Below are 15563 nucleotides of genomic sequence, written 5' to 3' on the forward strand. Positions count from 1 at the left end.
AAAATAAGTCATTTGTGTGCTTTTACAATGAGGATTATTTTATAACAGCTTTATTCATCATAGCCTAAACTAAAAACTCAAGTGGCTAAAAAAAAACTGTTATAACGGGGCTGGGAAGGTGGCTCAGTGGTAGAGTGCGTACCTTGCATGCATGAGGCCCTGGGTTCGATTTCTCAGCATCACATAAACAGAAAAAGCCAGAAGTGGCGCTATGGCTCAAGTGGTAGAGCGCTTGCCTTGAGCTGAAGAGCTAAGGGACAGTGCCCAGGCCCAGAGTTCAGGCCCATGACCGACCAAAAACAAACAAACAATAAACTGTTATATGCATACTGTGAAATTGTATTCAGCAATAAAAAGGAAATGGACTATTTTTTCAAAGTAGATACATAATTTACATATCATAAGTTCATTTTTTAAGACCTAGAGTTGAGTGCTTTTAGTACCCTTATAATTAAAAAAAAACAACTTGTTTATTGTGTTAGTCACTTTTTGTTATGGTGACCACATACCTGAAGCAAATCAATTTATAGGAGAGAGGCTTCTTTGCGCTGAACAGTTCAAATGTTTCAGAGTCACTTGACTCTTGTGAAGCAGAACATCATGGGGGAGGCATGTGGTGCAGCCAAGTGGCTCAACCTCACAATAGACATAAGGAAAAGTGAACAACAGCAACAGGCCAGAACAAGAAATATCCTTCAGGGTTCACCCCCAGTTATAAGCTCCGACCCAGAAAACCACTCAGACACACAGTCACATAGAACAAAGAAAAGTTTTATTGCCAGCAAAGACAGTGACAAGGCCAATGCTCACAGGGACAAAAAGCGCAGACTATTGTCTGAGGTGACCTTTATAACCTACAAGGTTTAGGAGGTGGGGGCCCTGGTGTGGATGTGTGGGCCCAAGACTTCATCATGGCAGGCTAGAATTTATGGCTGCTGCCCAAGTAGTAGATACGGGGTCTTGCAGCTGCCCAGACCCAATGGAGTGTGTGGTTCAAGGTAAGGGGGGTGGGGTGGTTGAGTGTTTACTGCCTTTACTAAATGGGCCTAGTGTTATCTAGAAGAGCATGCTAAGGTATGGAAAGGAACCTATTGCACTAACACCAGTGACCTAATTTCTCCAACTAGCCCTCCTACACCTTCTTCTAATAGCCCTATTCAACTCTGAACTCATCAGTTGGATTGATGAAATTAGTGCCTTCCTGTTCCAATCATTTTTCAATAGCACCATGATCTGGAAGCAGAGCCTACAAAACATAAGACTTTTGTGGAAACACCTCACCCATAATGGGTGTCTATACTTATTTAGACAGTTGTACAAAGATCACTGCTAACCCCAAAATATATTAGCAACCCCCAAAAGAAATGTCATCTTATTAACAATCACCCTTCATTTCCACCTAAGCCTCCACATTCCACCTTACCCTATGCTTGACAATTACTTACCTTTCTTCTAAGGATTATCTATTCTGGATATTTCATATACATGTGATATGTCTGTCTCTGGTTTCTTTAGTGTGTGTCAAAATATTCACTTATGGCAAAATAGGGTTCCACTGCACTAACATTGACATATCATTTATCCATTTGGCAGATAATGGAAGATTTGGTTTTTTATTTTTGTCAGTTATGGGTAAGGCTGCTATGAACATTGTTTTTTTTCTGGACATATGTTTTCAGTTCTCCTTCGTTATATACAATTCCTAGGAGTGCAATTGTAATCAAATAGTAATGCTCTGTTTATGGTTGAGCACGTCACACTGTTTTCAAAGCAATGATACCATTTTACCCTAATATCAGCAGGTCAAAAAAGTAGAGCTTTTCCTTAACTAGCAAACCCTTATAATTTTTTCTGTGTGTGTGTGTGTGTGTGTGTGTGCACATGCACATGTGTGCCAACCCTGGGGCTTAGACTCAAGGCCTTGGTATTGTTCCCTAACTTTTGTGCTCAAAGCTAGCACACTACCACTTGAGCCATAACTCTACTTCCAGATTTTTGGTGATTAATTGGAAACAAGGGTCTCACAGACTATCCTGGCTAGGCTGGCTTTGAAACAAGATCCTCTGATCTCAGCCTCCTAAATAGTTAGGATTACAGGCATTAGCCATTGCCTGGCTTGAATTCTTTTTTGTTTGCATTCATTTTTTATTATAGCCATCCATGTGAGTGTGAAATAGTATCTTGTTATGGTTTTGATTAGAAAGTTTTGATTATAAGATTAGGAGGGACAACCAATCTCTTTTAAATTATAGGAGGGAGCCAGGTGGTAGTGGTTCTGTCGTGATGCTAGTCTTGCTGTAATCCTAGTTACTCAGGGGACTGAGAGCTGAGAATCACTGTTTATTAGACCAGGTAGACAAATTCCAGAGAGACTTACCGCTAATTAAACAGGAAAAAACAAGCTGGAGTGGAGCAGGTGTGGCTCAAGAAAGTAGTATAGAACCAGTTTTGGGCTCTGAACTACTTGAAAGACAAAGCTAACAAAGCAAGAATATGCCATCCATTTTCTAGTTACTCAAGAGGCTGAGATCTGGGGAATCAAGGTTTGAAGCCAGTCTATAAGACTCTTATCTCCAATTAACCACCAAAAATGCTGGAAATGGAGTTTAAGGTTCAAGTGGTAGAGTCCTGGCCTAAGCAAAGTAACCAAGGGGAAGGGTGCTAGAGGCATCAAGTGGTAGAACACCTGCTTATAAGTGTGAGGCTCTGAGTTCAATTCCCACTACTTCCAATAAAAAGAAAAAATAATTATGTCATAGATCCATTCATTCTGTTTATAAGGCTTGTATTTTCCCTTAGGAGATAGGATAACCCCTTTGGAATATGGCAAATGAAAGCTTCATTGCACTCCTGCTAAGCGCCTCATAACTGCTTCTATCCCAGATAGTTGTTAGGATTCAAACTTCTTTGCAAAATACTATCAACAACCCTGCAAATGCCAATTTGAATTTCTGAGATGTGACATGGATGAGAGACAGAGGTGTGTTTCTGATCATTTCTGGGGAAGACTGAGATTCATTCCAACAGGGAGCACTTTGAAAACCTAGATAACATATATTTCCTGTTTCTCTTTCTCAACTTGGCAAGCCAAGTCTTACCTTCTCTTGCTTAAAGACTGCCTTGGAGACATTGGCTCCCTTTCATTTCTTGTTCTGGGGTTGCAAGAGTATTGCCTAAGAGGATGACTCTTTAGAGAATGCCTTGATGTAGAAAAGCAGAATAAAGTGATTCCATTAGCTTGGTGGGGAGGTACCCACCACAGATGCAGTAAATCAGAAATGGACCAAAGGAATGTTTTGTGGGACACTAAACTTTTTTTTACTCCAAATCTGCTTAGACTCCCAACTCATCCACTTAGTCCTGGAACCAGCTTTAGCTTTGACAGCTATATAGCCACAACATCTCAGACTGGATTATAATGTTAATAGATAGTTCCCTCCAGCGATTCTATATGCATCTATATCAGCTCTCCGCTCTTGCCTTTACCAAACCCTCTTTAAAATCTATGGCTTCTACTCTTAGCCATTTTGTAACCTAAATAAACATTGTGAAGTGTAACGTGTGGTTTGAGAATTTGTGCAATTATGATTGGAATGAAAGATCTATCTTTCTGGAGTAAAGGAGCTATCATTTGATAGTTTATGGCTATGATAGCCATAAGCTATCAAATGAAACCTGAAGTACTTCGCAAATAATTGCCAATGAAATTGACATAGCTTGTGAAATGAGTGTAAACTCTGATATTGTGGAAAGATACCAGTGTGTGTTTCTGACACAGTTCATTCACAACAGTTGAATGTGTGTTAGAGGTACATTAGCATGGTATGGAATTTAACTTTTTGTTGTAAATTCTTTTTTTTTTGCGGGGGGGGGGGGGGTCCAGTCATGGGGCCTGAACTCCGGGCCTGGGCACTGTCCCTCAGCTCTTCTGCTCAAGGCAAGTGTTCTACCACTTAAGCCACAGCGCCACTTCCGGCCTTTTTTTTTTCCTGCTTATGTGGTGCTGAGGAATCGAACCCAGGGCCTCATGCATGCAAGGCAAGCACTCTACCACTGAGCCACCTTCCCAGCCCTCATTCAGGTTTTATTACTGTGATGGTCATTTCAAATCTCCCAACTATCTTCCACAAGAATTTACAACAAAGGCTGGGAGGGTGGCTCAGTGGTAGAGCACTTGCCTTGCATGCATGAGGCCCTGGGTTCGATTCCTCAGCACCACATAAGCAAAAAGAAAAAAGCCGGAAGTGGCGCTGTGGCTCAAGTGGTAGAGCGCTAGCCTTGAGCTGAAGAGCTGAGGGACAGCGCCCAGGCCCGGAGTTCAGGCCCAACGACTGGACCCCCCCCACAAAAAAAAAAATTAAATAAAACCTGAATGATGTTGTGAATTGTCCCCATTGGAATATGGTAAGCCTGGATATATTGGTATTAAGGTATACTAGTTACAATAGTAGTAACAATACTTTCCAGTTAGCTTTGCAGTTCAATATGATTACTTTTCCCCAAGGGAAAAATTGTGATGTAAATATAAAGTGATGTAAATATACTTTAAAAAGTAATTTCTTTGTACTCCATTTCCTCTCCATTTTTCTTCAGGTAGAAATATAGATACTGAAATGTAATTTTCCCATAACTCACTAGGAGTTGAGAAGAAAAAGAATAAAAGAACCTGGGCGCATGACTGATCCCCTGAACAGAACTACTCTGCCAGCACTTCACTGGGTCATTTCGGGATTGAATGTAGAGAAAAAGGTTTCTGTTATATGTTAGGACTTTATTGGTATAGTGACTTGGCCTATGCCCAAATACAATGTCCGGGCAAAAAATTTGGGAAGGAAACCCATAGCCCTTGCTTTCTCATACTCCCTACACCTCCAAACATACAATTGCAGGTCCACATCAATTTCACCTCACATATCTCTTCCTGCCCCATCAAATCCCAAACCACTGCCCCTGTTGAAGATCATGCCTTATCTGTCTCTTGACTACAACAACATCCCTTTAAATTGGATCCTAATGTGCAATTTTATACTGTCAAACATTTGGAAGGAACTTTTTTGGGAAGAGGGAGACAATCCTGGTGCTTGAATGCTGCTATTCCTGAACTTTTGTGCTCATGGCTAGACTCTACCATTTAAGCTACACTTCCACTTGGCTCTTCGATAGTTAATCGGATATCAGAGTCTTAAAGTCTTTCTTGCCTATGCTGGCTTTGAACCAAGATCCTCAGATTTAAGTCTCCTGAGTAGCTAGGATTATAGGTATGAGCCACTGGTGCCCAGCTTGCTTACCATTTTTTCTCAAAATTTTCTAATTTCAACTATTACAAGTAACTAAGGTTTTTAATTTTTTTAAGGTTATACTTATTGATTGATGGTACTGAGGGTACTTAGGACATTTACTTGCTAGATAAGTGCTCTACCAGGTGAGAGGCATCCTCAGCCCAGTACTATATAGCTATTCAGAGTCCTAGGCTCCTAGGGAAGTTATTGTGTGTGTGGTGTGTGTTTTGTTTTTCCAGACATATTAGAAAATACTGTTTCTTTCCACTGGGATTACTAAACCAACGGAATGCTGGTTTTAGGAATTCTATCATCATATCCTAGCATGCCATTGTGATAAAATCTATCCTTGACAGATGTGGTAGAGTTTGCAGTTTATATCCCAGTATCCTTCCTCAGCACCTTACAAGGACTCCTTGATTTTAACTAAGTATACACTGAGCCAGAAAAGACTACCTCTCCTAAATCCCATAGTTTTTGTACAACCATTGTTATGTGCCCTGATATAAATGCATTTCTCTTACAGGAGAGAGTCATGCCCTGATGGTCAGGATATACATGAGAGCAATCACCTGTAAATATGACCATACTTAGATCCCTACATATATATATATATATATCATATATATATATGATATATATACACACACACACGATATATTTATGTATGTGTGTATGTATATATAATGTGAGAGAAAGCCTCACTTTGCTGTGTAAAACAAGACCTGAAGACATTGAAACCTGGGATCAGGCTATGCCTTGAAGTGAGTGCCCTTGCTATTTGCTACTTGATAATTAACACTGAGATGTTATTCTCCCAGCTTAGGAAAAAATACTCATGTGGAAGAAGAATGCAACAGTATTGGTTTCCCAGTTGCCTTGAATCTTGGACCAAGTTGAGTACACAGAGTTAATGAAGGAATAGATCTGGGTGACAAAATAACTGTGAGTCAAGAAGAGAACATAAAAACTATTGTCTCTCTGGTATGCTAAGGTGTGGCAACTTCTTTAGTTGTTAGAAACAGTTTGCATATATTTAATCCTCTCAATGACTCTAAATATAACATTAGTTCTAGTGGAATTGCTAGTCAGCTTCTGTAATTTTTGTCTAATATCAATTTTCTATAATAAATTTTTTCTTTTTTTTTTTTTGTCGGTCGTGGGGCTTGAACTCTGGGCCTGGGCGTTGTCCCTCTGCTCTTCAACTCAAGGCGAGCGCTCTACCACTTGAGCTACAGCGCCACTTCCTATAATAAATTTTTTCTATATTTTCTGTATTTCTATATTTTCCCCATACCACATAGGTCACACTGACCTTGAACTAACTTGGGTAGCCCAAACTGGCCTCAAACTCAGTCCTTCTAGCTCAGCCTCTTATGTGCTGGTATTACAGGCATGTACTGTGAAGCCTGGCTTTTTTTTTTTTTTTGGTGGTGATGGTACTGGGGTTTGAGCTCAGGATCTAGTACTTATTAAATAAGCAGATACTCCTACTATTAAAGTACTTGTCATTTTTACACTGTGGTTAAGTCTTGCATCCTCCTCTATTGCAAGCTGGACCACAAGCCTACTTTTTGATTCCCACCATGGCTAAGATGACAGACCTGGATCACCACACTCAGCTTCTTCCATTTAAGATGAAATTTTGTGAACTTTTATGTCTGGGCTGGCCTGGAACCATGATACTCCCAATTTCAGCCTCCCTCATAGCTGGGAGTATAGGTGTGAGTCAATATATATTTTTTTCACTGGTTTGTTTCCTTTAATTCATAGTCATTTGGTAACAAATATATTGTGAAATTTGATTTTCAAAAATGTCAACTTTGCCTTTGAGTTTATCATTAATTTGCACATCTTTTTGATGGTGAAGTATATTTCCTTAGCTGTTTTAGGAATGACATAAATGGTGCTCTTGGCCTAAAAGAACATTTGAGCAATGTAGCTTGTGAAAAACGCAAATTCTAAATTACAGAGGTTCTCTTAGGATTCTGTTATGTCTTCTTATCAGGAATGTATGGATGAACTTCAGGTGTTGTACCCTTGAAATTACCAAAATATTAACATGTACATTTTATTGGGGAGTGATTCAAAAGCTATCATATTCAGGAACCAAGAGAGAAAAAAGTACTGTTCAACTAAAGAGATAGAACATAACCTAATTTAATTCTAACCATTTGTTTGCAAAATCATATTCTATCCTTCTGAAAATTCTAATGCTGTTTTGTTTGTTTGTTTTGAGACTGGGTCTTGCTATGTAGCTGAGAGGCTGGCCTCAAATTCAGGAGCCTCCTGTTACAGCCTCCTAAATGCTGGGATTGCACTACTAGTCCTAATTGCCACTTACTGTTTGAATTTAAAGTCAGGCTCATAATGTAATCCTACTTTGAAGCTCAAAGCCAGCTTGGGCATAAAGTCTATGAGACTCCCTATTAAACAGTAAAATGCCAGACTTGGAGGGATGAGGCTCAAATGGTACATCACTAGCCAAGAGCAAAAAAGCTAAATTAGAACATGAAGCCCTGAGTTCAAGCACCAGGATTCTCACACACACACACACACACACACACACACACAGTTACACACCGTTACGTATGTGAAATAATTTAAGTTTCCAGTACCTCAAACTACAGTATACTTTTTTTTTGGGGGGGGGTGTCGGTCTTGGGACCTGAACTCTGGACCTTAGCTCTTCAGCTCAAGGCAAGAACTCTTACCACTTGAGCCACAGTGCCACTTCTAGCTTTTTCTGCTTATGTGGAGCTGGGGAATTGAAACCAGGGCCTCATGAATGCAAGGCAAGTACTCTACCACTGAGCTACCTTCCCACCCCCCTATAGTATACTTCTAATTAAGGCAATTAGAAGTCTTACAAATAGCAGTTCTGAAATGACATACTGAACATTTATTAAAAGATATAGGACTGAATTGGAAAGCTGAATAAGTTTTCTTATCAAGAAAGGACTTCAATATCATTAGTTGTCTTACTGTACAGTATGAGATTTATACATTTAGAAGAATCACTGAATTAGGAGTCAAGAGGCCTAGCGTTTAATATCAGTTTTATTTGTAACTAACCATATACAAATCACTTATCTACAAAATAATAGCTAACAACTACTCTCTAGTTCACAAAAATGTTACAAAACCAAAATCCTTCCCAAGAAAAAATCATTGTAAATCAAGATTTTAGTATTATTTAGCAAAAGTTTCAATGCAAAGATTGAGAATGACAAAGTGGAAAATGTCTTCTTTACACATTGGTAGCAGACCTTAATAGTGCAGATGGATGTGGTAGAGATATGTGTTGTCATCTTTCAACCGTATAGAACCAAGTTATCAATGGAAGTTAATGGGTAAGAAAAAGTTGGCCCCAAAATAATACCACTAAGAAATCACTTTCTATGTGAAGAACAGTCTGATATAGAGCAGAACAGAAAATTGGCCTGAAGCCACTATAGCACACTTACTCTTTTGACAGAACATGTACTGCTAAGTAGGGCAGGCATCTTATTTCTATATAAATAAAGTTAAACCAAATTCTTTAAACAGCCAATCAAAATGACAGACAAAAGATTATCTGTGGAATGTCATTTATCTTTTCTCCTTCCTTTGTTTACCCAAAAATTCACTGCCCCCTCACAAACAAAAATTCACTTCCCTATCCCAGATCAAACTCTGTCCTCTACCAGAGGGTAAGATATGTTTGCATTCTCACACTAGAGAAACACTGAGGATTAATTTGGCATGTTAATGAACAAAACTCAGGAAGGTAATTCTAAGAGAATATAGAAAACTTTACACCATAAACATTTCTATATGTACACCATTTACCATGTATTTGCAGTGTGACCACCATATGTATTATTAAGCTCTCAAAGATAAGCACCTATATTTTCTTGTATTTAACAATGTCAGTTTGGAGTGATTTACTCTTATTTCTGGACTTTCCCTTATATATGGTGACAGAAACAAAGACTTGTATAGTTCACAGAGAAACACAAAATAGACATAAATACCACAATAAAATAAACATGAAAAACACTACTTACAGAAATAGTTCCAAGTAAACATACTTTCACTATTGGCTCCAAATGCCATCATCCACTTATGCTCTTAACTGTCAACTTTTAATACAAAAATACCTTCAAGCTGATAATCAGGAACGTTTATGTTGACTTACGAAACTGACAGTATTTGAATACTACACAAAACAGTTTTATACACAGCTTAAAGTTTTAAAGTTCACTGCTGGCACCTGGTTTGAGAGTTGAAAAACACTGTAACCACTCATCTCAATAAAATACTGTTTTTAGCTTATACATATTTTTAAAACCAGTATACCTCACAAAAAGAGTAATAAGTCAGTTCCCCTGCTGAGGAATCCGCCAGATATAACACTAAAACTATACAGCCAAATGTTTCAGGGAAGCAAACAAAGTTTTTAGGACAAGGAATGGCCAATGAATAAAAATTTACATTACTGACATATCTCCAGGGGAAAAAAAAGGGGGTTTTCCTCTGAGGCAACAAAGCCTATACCAGATACAGATAAAAAATATGAATTTATAAAACAAGTTATCTTTTGGTTTAGAAGGGTATTTAAGTATTTGGTGACACTAACAGAATGGATTTTCTTTCAAGGTAGAAACTGGTCAGTTCACAAATATAAATTTTTTTAATTCCCAAATAAAAGCTGAAGTTCTTTAGACAGTCGAATCCTGATTTATAAAAAATTTCTGTACCTTCTAAGGCCAGATCATTCTACACATTATCAGAAATGTAATCACTATTGAATTATATGCAGTTGTTTCTTTGCTGAAAGGAAACTAAACTTTAACAAACTATATTTAACTTAGAATACTAAAAGTGTAAATATACTTTCATTATTCTGAAGGAAGATATACACCTTCAAAATCCAACCTATTTCCAGTAGTTTTCCTATAAGCCAAAGGGGGGAAAAAATGCAGTGAACCAAATAAAAAATACTAAGGACTTAACTTAAACTAAATTAGGATAGTCAAATATAAATATGCTAAATAAAAAAAAAAATCCCAAGTATCCTAACTAATTATGTAATTCACTTTTGCATATTTTAATTCTGGATTTTTAGTACAGTAAATTAAATAGTTGGTTTCAGGGACTTTAAATTTAGTAGTGTTTCAAATAATTACCCTTTCTAAACCAAATCTGTAATCCTAATCAACTTTTTCAGGAAAAAAGATATCTTTTAAAGATACATTCCACATAGTAAAAGAAACATCTTAGTTTTTCAAAGTATTTACAAAGAACCCTGCTGATCCGGTGCATTTCGCTGAGGTGCTACCTGCACCCAGACTTCATCATCAGAAAACGAACTTGAACTTCCTGACTCAGAGTCCAGCTCACTGAATCCATCTAAGTCCCACTCAGTACTAGATTCGCTCCTTGCATCATCTTCCTCTGTAATGAAACTTTGCCCAGGCTCAAGGCAGGAAGGATAAACACGAGCACAGAGGCAAATAAAGCCAGAGTCAAACTGCAAAAGGCCTAACATGGTACCTATATTAATCCACTGGTCTTCCCTAGTATCATACTCATACACTGTCACGCGGTTCTTTTTCCATTGTGGGGTGGTAGAAGTGATGAGCAGCAACTTTTGGTCGTGATTGACAATTTGGTAGTTGTGGGTCTCTGAGTCTAAGGGAATGTTGCTAATCCGTCTCCATTCTCCTCTAGCTGGGTTGTAGACCTTCATGACTGGGATGTCACAGATACAATAGATCTCATCTTTAAAGACACAGGCTTCCTGAAAATCACTTCGCTTAAGAGATGCACAGTTTAGCCACATATTATGGCTGGGATCGTAGCAGAGCATACGCTTACTGTTGACAGCATAAAGATAGTTTTGAACTACTATTAGTTCAAAGGAATAAAACGAATGGGGTACAGGAGCCACCAGTGCCCACTGGTTCCTCTGAACACTGTAGCATTCCACTTCCTTCAATTTGACTCCAGTGACAGGGTCTCGTCCACCCAAAATGTAAATGTAGCCATTCAGATAGGCCACATCCATGCCTTCCCGACACAGCAGGCGATCTGCTAGTTGCTGCCAACTATTCTGGGCTGGCTTATACACCCAGAGGTCTTTCCTGGGTTGGGCAGCTAGGTAGATGTCATGATCTGGAGAGACACAGACAGCCGAAGACGTGATAGTCTTAGTGTGTGCCGAGCTAGTCAAAGGTGAAGGCATTGTGTAAATGTCACCGGAGTAGGGGTCATAGCAGAGAAAGGGATCTCTGGGGTGACCAAAGAAGATCACCATCTCCTTGGCACACATTCCCAGCCTCTGGGGTGGCTTCTCGGCCACAGATACAACAGAGCTGCTGCTGCTGCTGCTGCTGCTACTGCTGCTGCTGCTGCTGCTGCTACTGCCGCCTCCACTGCTGTTTGGCTTCGACCCCAGAGGCTTGTACAACATATCCCCATAGCGCATCTGCAGGGCCCCTTCAATAGCGTCCAGGCAGTACTTCTTCACAATGGGCTTGGTCAGCAGCCCTTCCAGGTAGTCCCGGTCCTCTTCAGTGAAGTATGCCCAGCGCACACACTTCAAGACCTCGGCCGCACTGGGCCCTCGCTCTTTGGGGGCCGCCTCCAGCCACTGCACGGCCACGTGACAAACGGTCCGCTCGCTCTCTATGTCCAGACTATCCAGGCGCAGGACGGCCAGCAGCTGGGCCAGGGTGAGGTCGGCCAGCGTCTCCTCGCGGATGCTACCCATCCTGCTCAGCTGCTTGAAGTTGTGCGCGATGAAGGACTGGGCCTGAGCCCGCAGCTTGTGGTGGTCGAAGGCGTCGGCGAACTTGAGGATGGGGGTGCAGTTGGCCAGGTCCAGGCGGCGAGCCAGGAAGGAGGCGCAGGCCTCGCGCACGTACTCCAGCTGCAGCATGTCGGAGGCGGCGTACAGCCGCTGCACGTTGGCCTCGCTCAGCGACACGCGGCCCGTGTAGCAGTAGTCCACCAGCACCTCGAAGGACTCGGCGTCCACGTCGTGGATGGTCACGCTGGCCTGCTGGCTCTCGAACATGCCGCCCGTGAACATGCTCTTGAAGTAGGGGCAGGCGGCGGCCAGCACGTTGCGGTTGCAGGAGAAGAGGCGGCCGGTGCCGGGCCCGCTGCCGGGCGTCACCACCTCGATGGTCACGTCGCACAGCAGCTGCGCGTCGTAGAAGGCCTTGAGCTGCGCCAGCAGGGCGGCCGAGTGCGCCGTGTCCTTCAGCTCCTCGGGGCCCGTGAAGAAGGCCGACACCGAGGGCTTGGAGATCCTCTTGGGCCGCCTCCCGCCGCGGGGGCTGGCGAGGCGGCGGGAGCGCGGGGCGTCTTCCCGGGCCTGCATGGTGGAGATGGCGGCGGGGCGCGGAGGGCGAGAACGGCGGCGGCGGCGGCAGGCAACCGGCTCCTCCTCACCCTTCCCTCGGCGTCGTCCCGGAATAGACTGCGAAACCAGCCGCCCGGACTGAACTCGGCCCTTCGTCGCGGTACCGCCTCCCTTTATCGCGCAGACTGTGCCTGACTCACCGTTTACGTTCCGCGCCCTTTCTCCGACTCAGCTCGCCTCATACGACCGCTGGCTGCCGCCTCGAGCCGCCCGCTGCCGCGCTGGCGAAACCGGTAGACGCCCGGACGAACTACCGCTCCCAGGGTGACTTTCGCGCCGGGTGGAATGATGGGATCCTCTGCACTTCCTGACCGAGACCGGTGGGACGGGTGCCGCTTTGCATGTCGGGAGTTGTAGTTCGCATAATGTGGTTCGGTTTCCAGTCAGGTGATGATTCCCCTCCCCCTCGCCCTATGATGATAAAAGAGCTTCAGCTTTGAAACCGCTTGATTATTCATTGACTAGGTTACTTCACTGTGTAAACTTCCATTTTCTTAAAAAGAGGATGATAGTATTTCACCGATGTGTGTGTGGATGAAGTGACGGATATTAGAGGATGGTTTGATATTTTTTTTACTAGAATAATAACACACTAGTCTGTGCCCAGAATTTTTTTTTTTTTTTTTGGTTCCGGTCATGAGGCCTGAACTCTGGGCTTGAGCGCTGTCCCTCAGCTCTTCAGCTCAAGGCTAGCGCTCTACCACTTGAGCCACAGCGCCACTTCCGGCTTTTTTTCTTTCTGCTTATATGTGATGCTGAGGAATCGAACCCAGGGCCTCAGGCATGCAAGGCAAGCGCTCTACCACCGAGCCACCTTCCCAGCCCTGTGCCCAGATTTAAAGTCAGTAATTGTCAGCTTTCCTCTGAAATTGTCAAAAATGAGGGTCTACTAATCTGAAACCAGGTCAATAAATGTTTAAATTTCTGCAATTTATTTAAGAACTTGTTGGCACCTTAAAGACCATTAACAATATTCTCAATATGAACTAATATCTATAGAGGATCATTACAAAGTCTTAAGGTGACTAAGTTAAAAGAAAAGACATGATGAATGCCACCAGTACCACAGAAGTTGAAGGTTTGGTTTTCTCAAGTAAGCAAAATTTTACCTCTGGGGAGCAAGAATATTTTCATTAAGATAGTATGAGTGTTTTCAAGTTCTCAAACCTTTTGTTAAGTAAAAGAAGCCAGTTCATACTGTTTGACCATTATATGAAATTGCAAAACACTGGAAATTAGTGAATAAAAATCATGAAGATGGGTCACAAAACTAGAGGAACAAAGACTGAACAAATACAGCAGTGGTACTCAGTAGACACTGTTGAAAATGAACTATACAACTTGTGGGAGGGGATGAGAGGGAAAAATGGAAAGAGTGAAGGAGGGGTGACATTGTCTAAAAAGAAATGTGCTCATTACCTGTAATGAGTAACCAGTAACCCCTCTGTACATCACTTTTATAATAACAATAAGACTTTGAAAAATCATGACAGCTGCTAATCCTGGGTGAAGGGTGAAGAAATGGTAGATTGCTATAATTACTGGAAAGGAACATGAGGAAATTTTGAGAGATGAAGCAATTATTTTCTTCTTGTTTGGGGAAGTGGTTATGGATAAATACAATTGCCAAATTCAATGACTGTACTCTTCAGTGCATTTCAAGTATTGGAAATTATAATTCTCTTGGGAAAAGCCTTTTCATAATTGTTGGCCCTAAACAAAGTTGTGAAATTCTTTTCTAGGAAAGCACTGTGTGGATAGTTCAGTGATGAGGCCTTTTCTCATCTAGAACTGTGTGGTTAAAACATTCTAACTCATCACATCTCTGTAGCAATGATGTCTCATATAGCTGTACTCTGTCTTTAAATAAGGAGTTTACAAATAAATGTATGTCTTTTATTAAAATTTTTAGTGTGGTCCTTGGAATTGAACTCAGGACATTAAGCTTGTGAGGCAATACTCTATCACTGAGCTACATACCCAGCCCTTCATAAATCTTTTTTTTAATTCTATTTTTTATTGTCAAGGTGATGTACAGAGGGGTTACAGTTGTATAAGTAAGGTAATAAGTACATTTCTTGTCAAACTTGTTACCCCTTCCCTCATTTTTCTCCTAGTTTCCCTCACTCCCAACCCCCACCCTCAAGTTGTACAGATCATTCCAAACATATATTGTCTTGTGTATATCGATATTGCATTGGTTCCCACCTTTTCCTTTGTGTCACCATTCTGTTGTTCCTCTTCCCTTCCCTAATTTAAATAAGTGTATATACAATACCAGGGTCCCAAAATCAAATACAGTGACAACTGGGAATATACCATAAGGGAAAGAACGTACAAAAGAAACAAAAAAATCAGAGTACATTAAAAACAACAACAAAGAAAAACCTCTTCTGTCCATGTCATGGAGTTCATTTCGCTTAGCATCATCTTATATGGTCACATGTACATAGCTATTGAGCTATTCTGCTCATCTACGATTATCCTAGACTTATACTAATTATTGCATATAAGGGAAACTATGGGACCTATGTTTCTTTATAAATCTTATATTACTAAATTTTGCCACACATTAGGGTAGTAAAGATGTTCATATATGGTTTAAAATGCCTAAAATAGAACAAATACAAAAAGAACAAAACCCCTTTTTAAATTACACAATTATATTTTTTTCTTTTTAATGTCACAAGCTTATTTCCTAGAGTTAGTTTATTGAAACCTAAAATAATTCCCACAAGCCAAGAAATGTTTGCGATTCATAAAAAATATACCCATAAGAATGTGTACTTGTAGTTGTGCTTTATGAATATCCATAAAACATTTCCATGCTTCTTGATATGTTTACTCCATTTGGATAAGAAACAAGCAAA

General features: G+C 40.9%; 1 protein-coding gene across 1 annotated transcript; it reads right to left on the reverse strand.

Moving 5' to 3' along the window:
• Window positions 1-8321: 8321 nt before the first annotated feature.
• On the reverse strand, window positions 8322-12729 carry LOC122112660 (kelch repeat and BTB domain-containing protein 7). The gene has a single exon (XM_042685516.1). It carries the CDS (start codon window positions 12649-12651, stop codon window positions 10558-10560), a length of 2094 nt encoding a protein of 697 aa, XP_042541450.1. The 5' UTR covers window positions 12652-12729; the 3' UTR covers window positions 8322-10557.
• Between the last annotated feature and the right edge of the window lie 2834 nt (window positions 12730-15563).

The sequence above is a fragment of the Dipodomys spectabilis genome, unplaced genomic scaffold, assembly GCF_019054845.1.
Source record: "Dipodomys spectabilis isolate Male_0828 unplaced genomic scaffold, ASM1905484v1 ptg000095l, whole genome shotgun sequence".
Taxonomy (NCBI): domain Eukaryota; kingdom Metazoa; phylum Chordata; class Mammalia; order Rodentia; family Heteromyidae; genus Dipodomys; species Dipodomys spectabilis.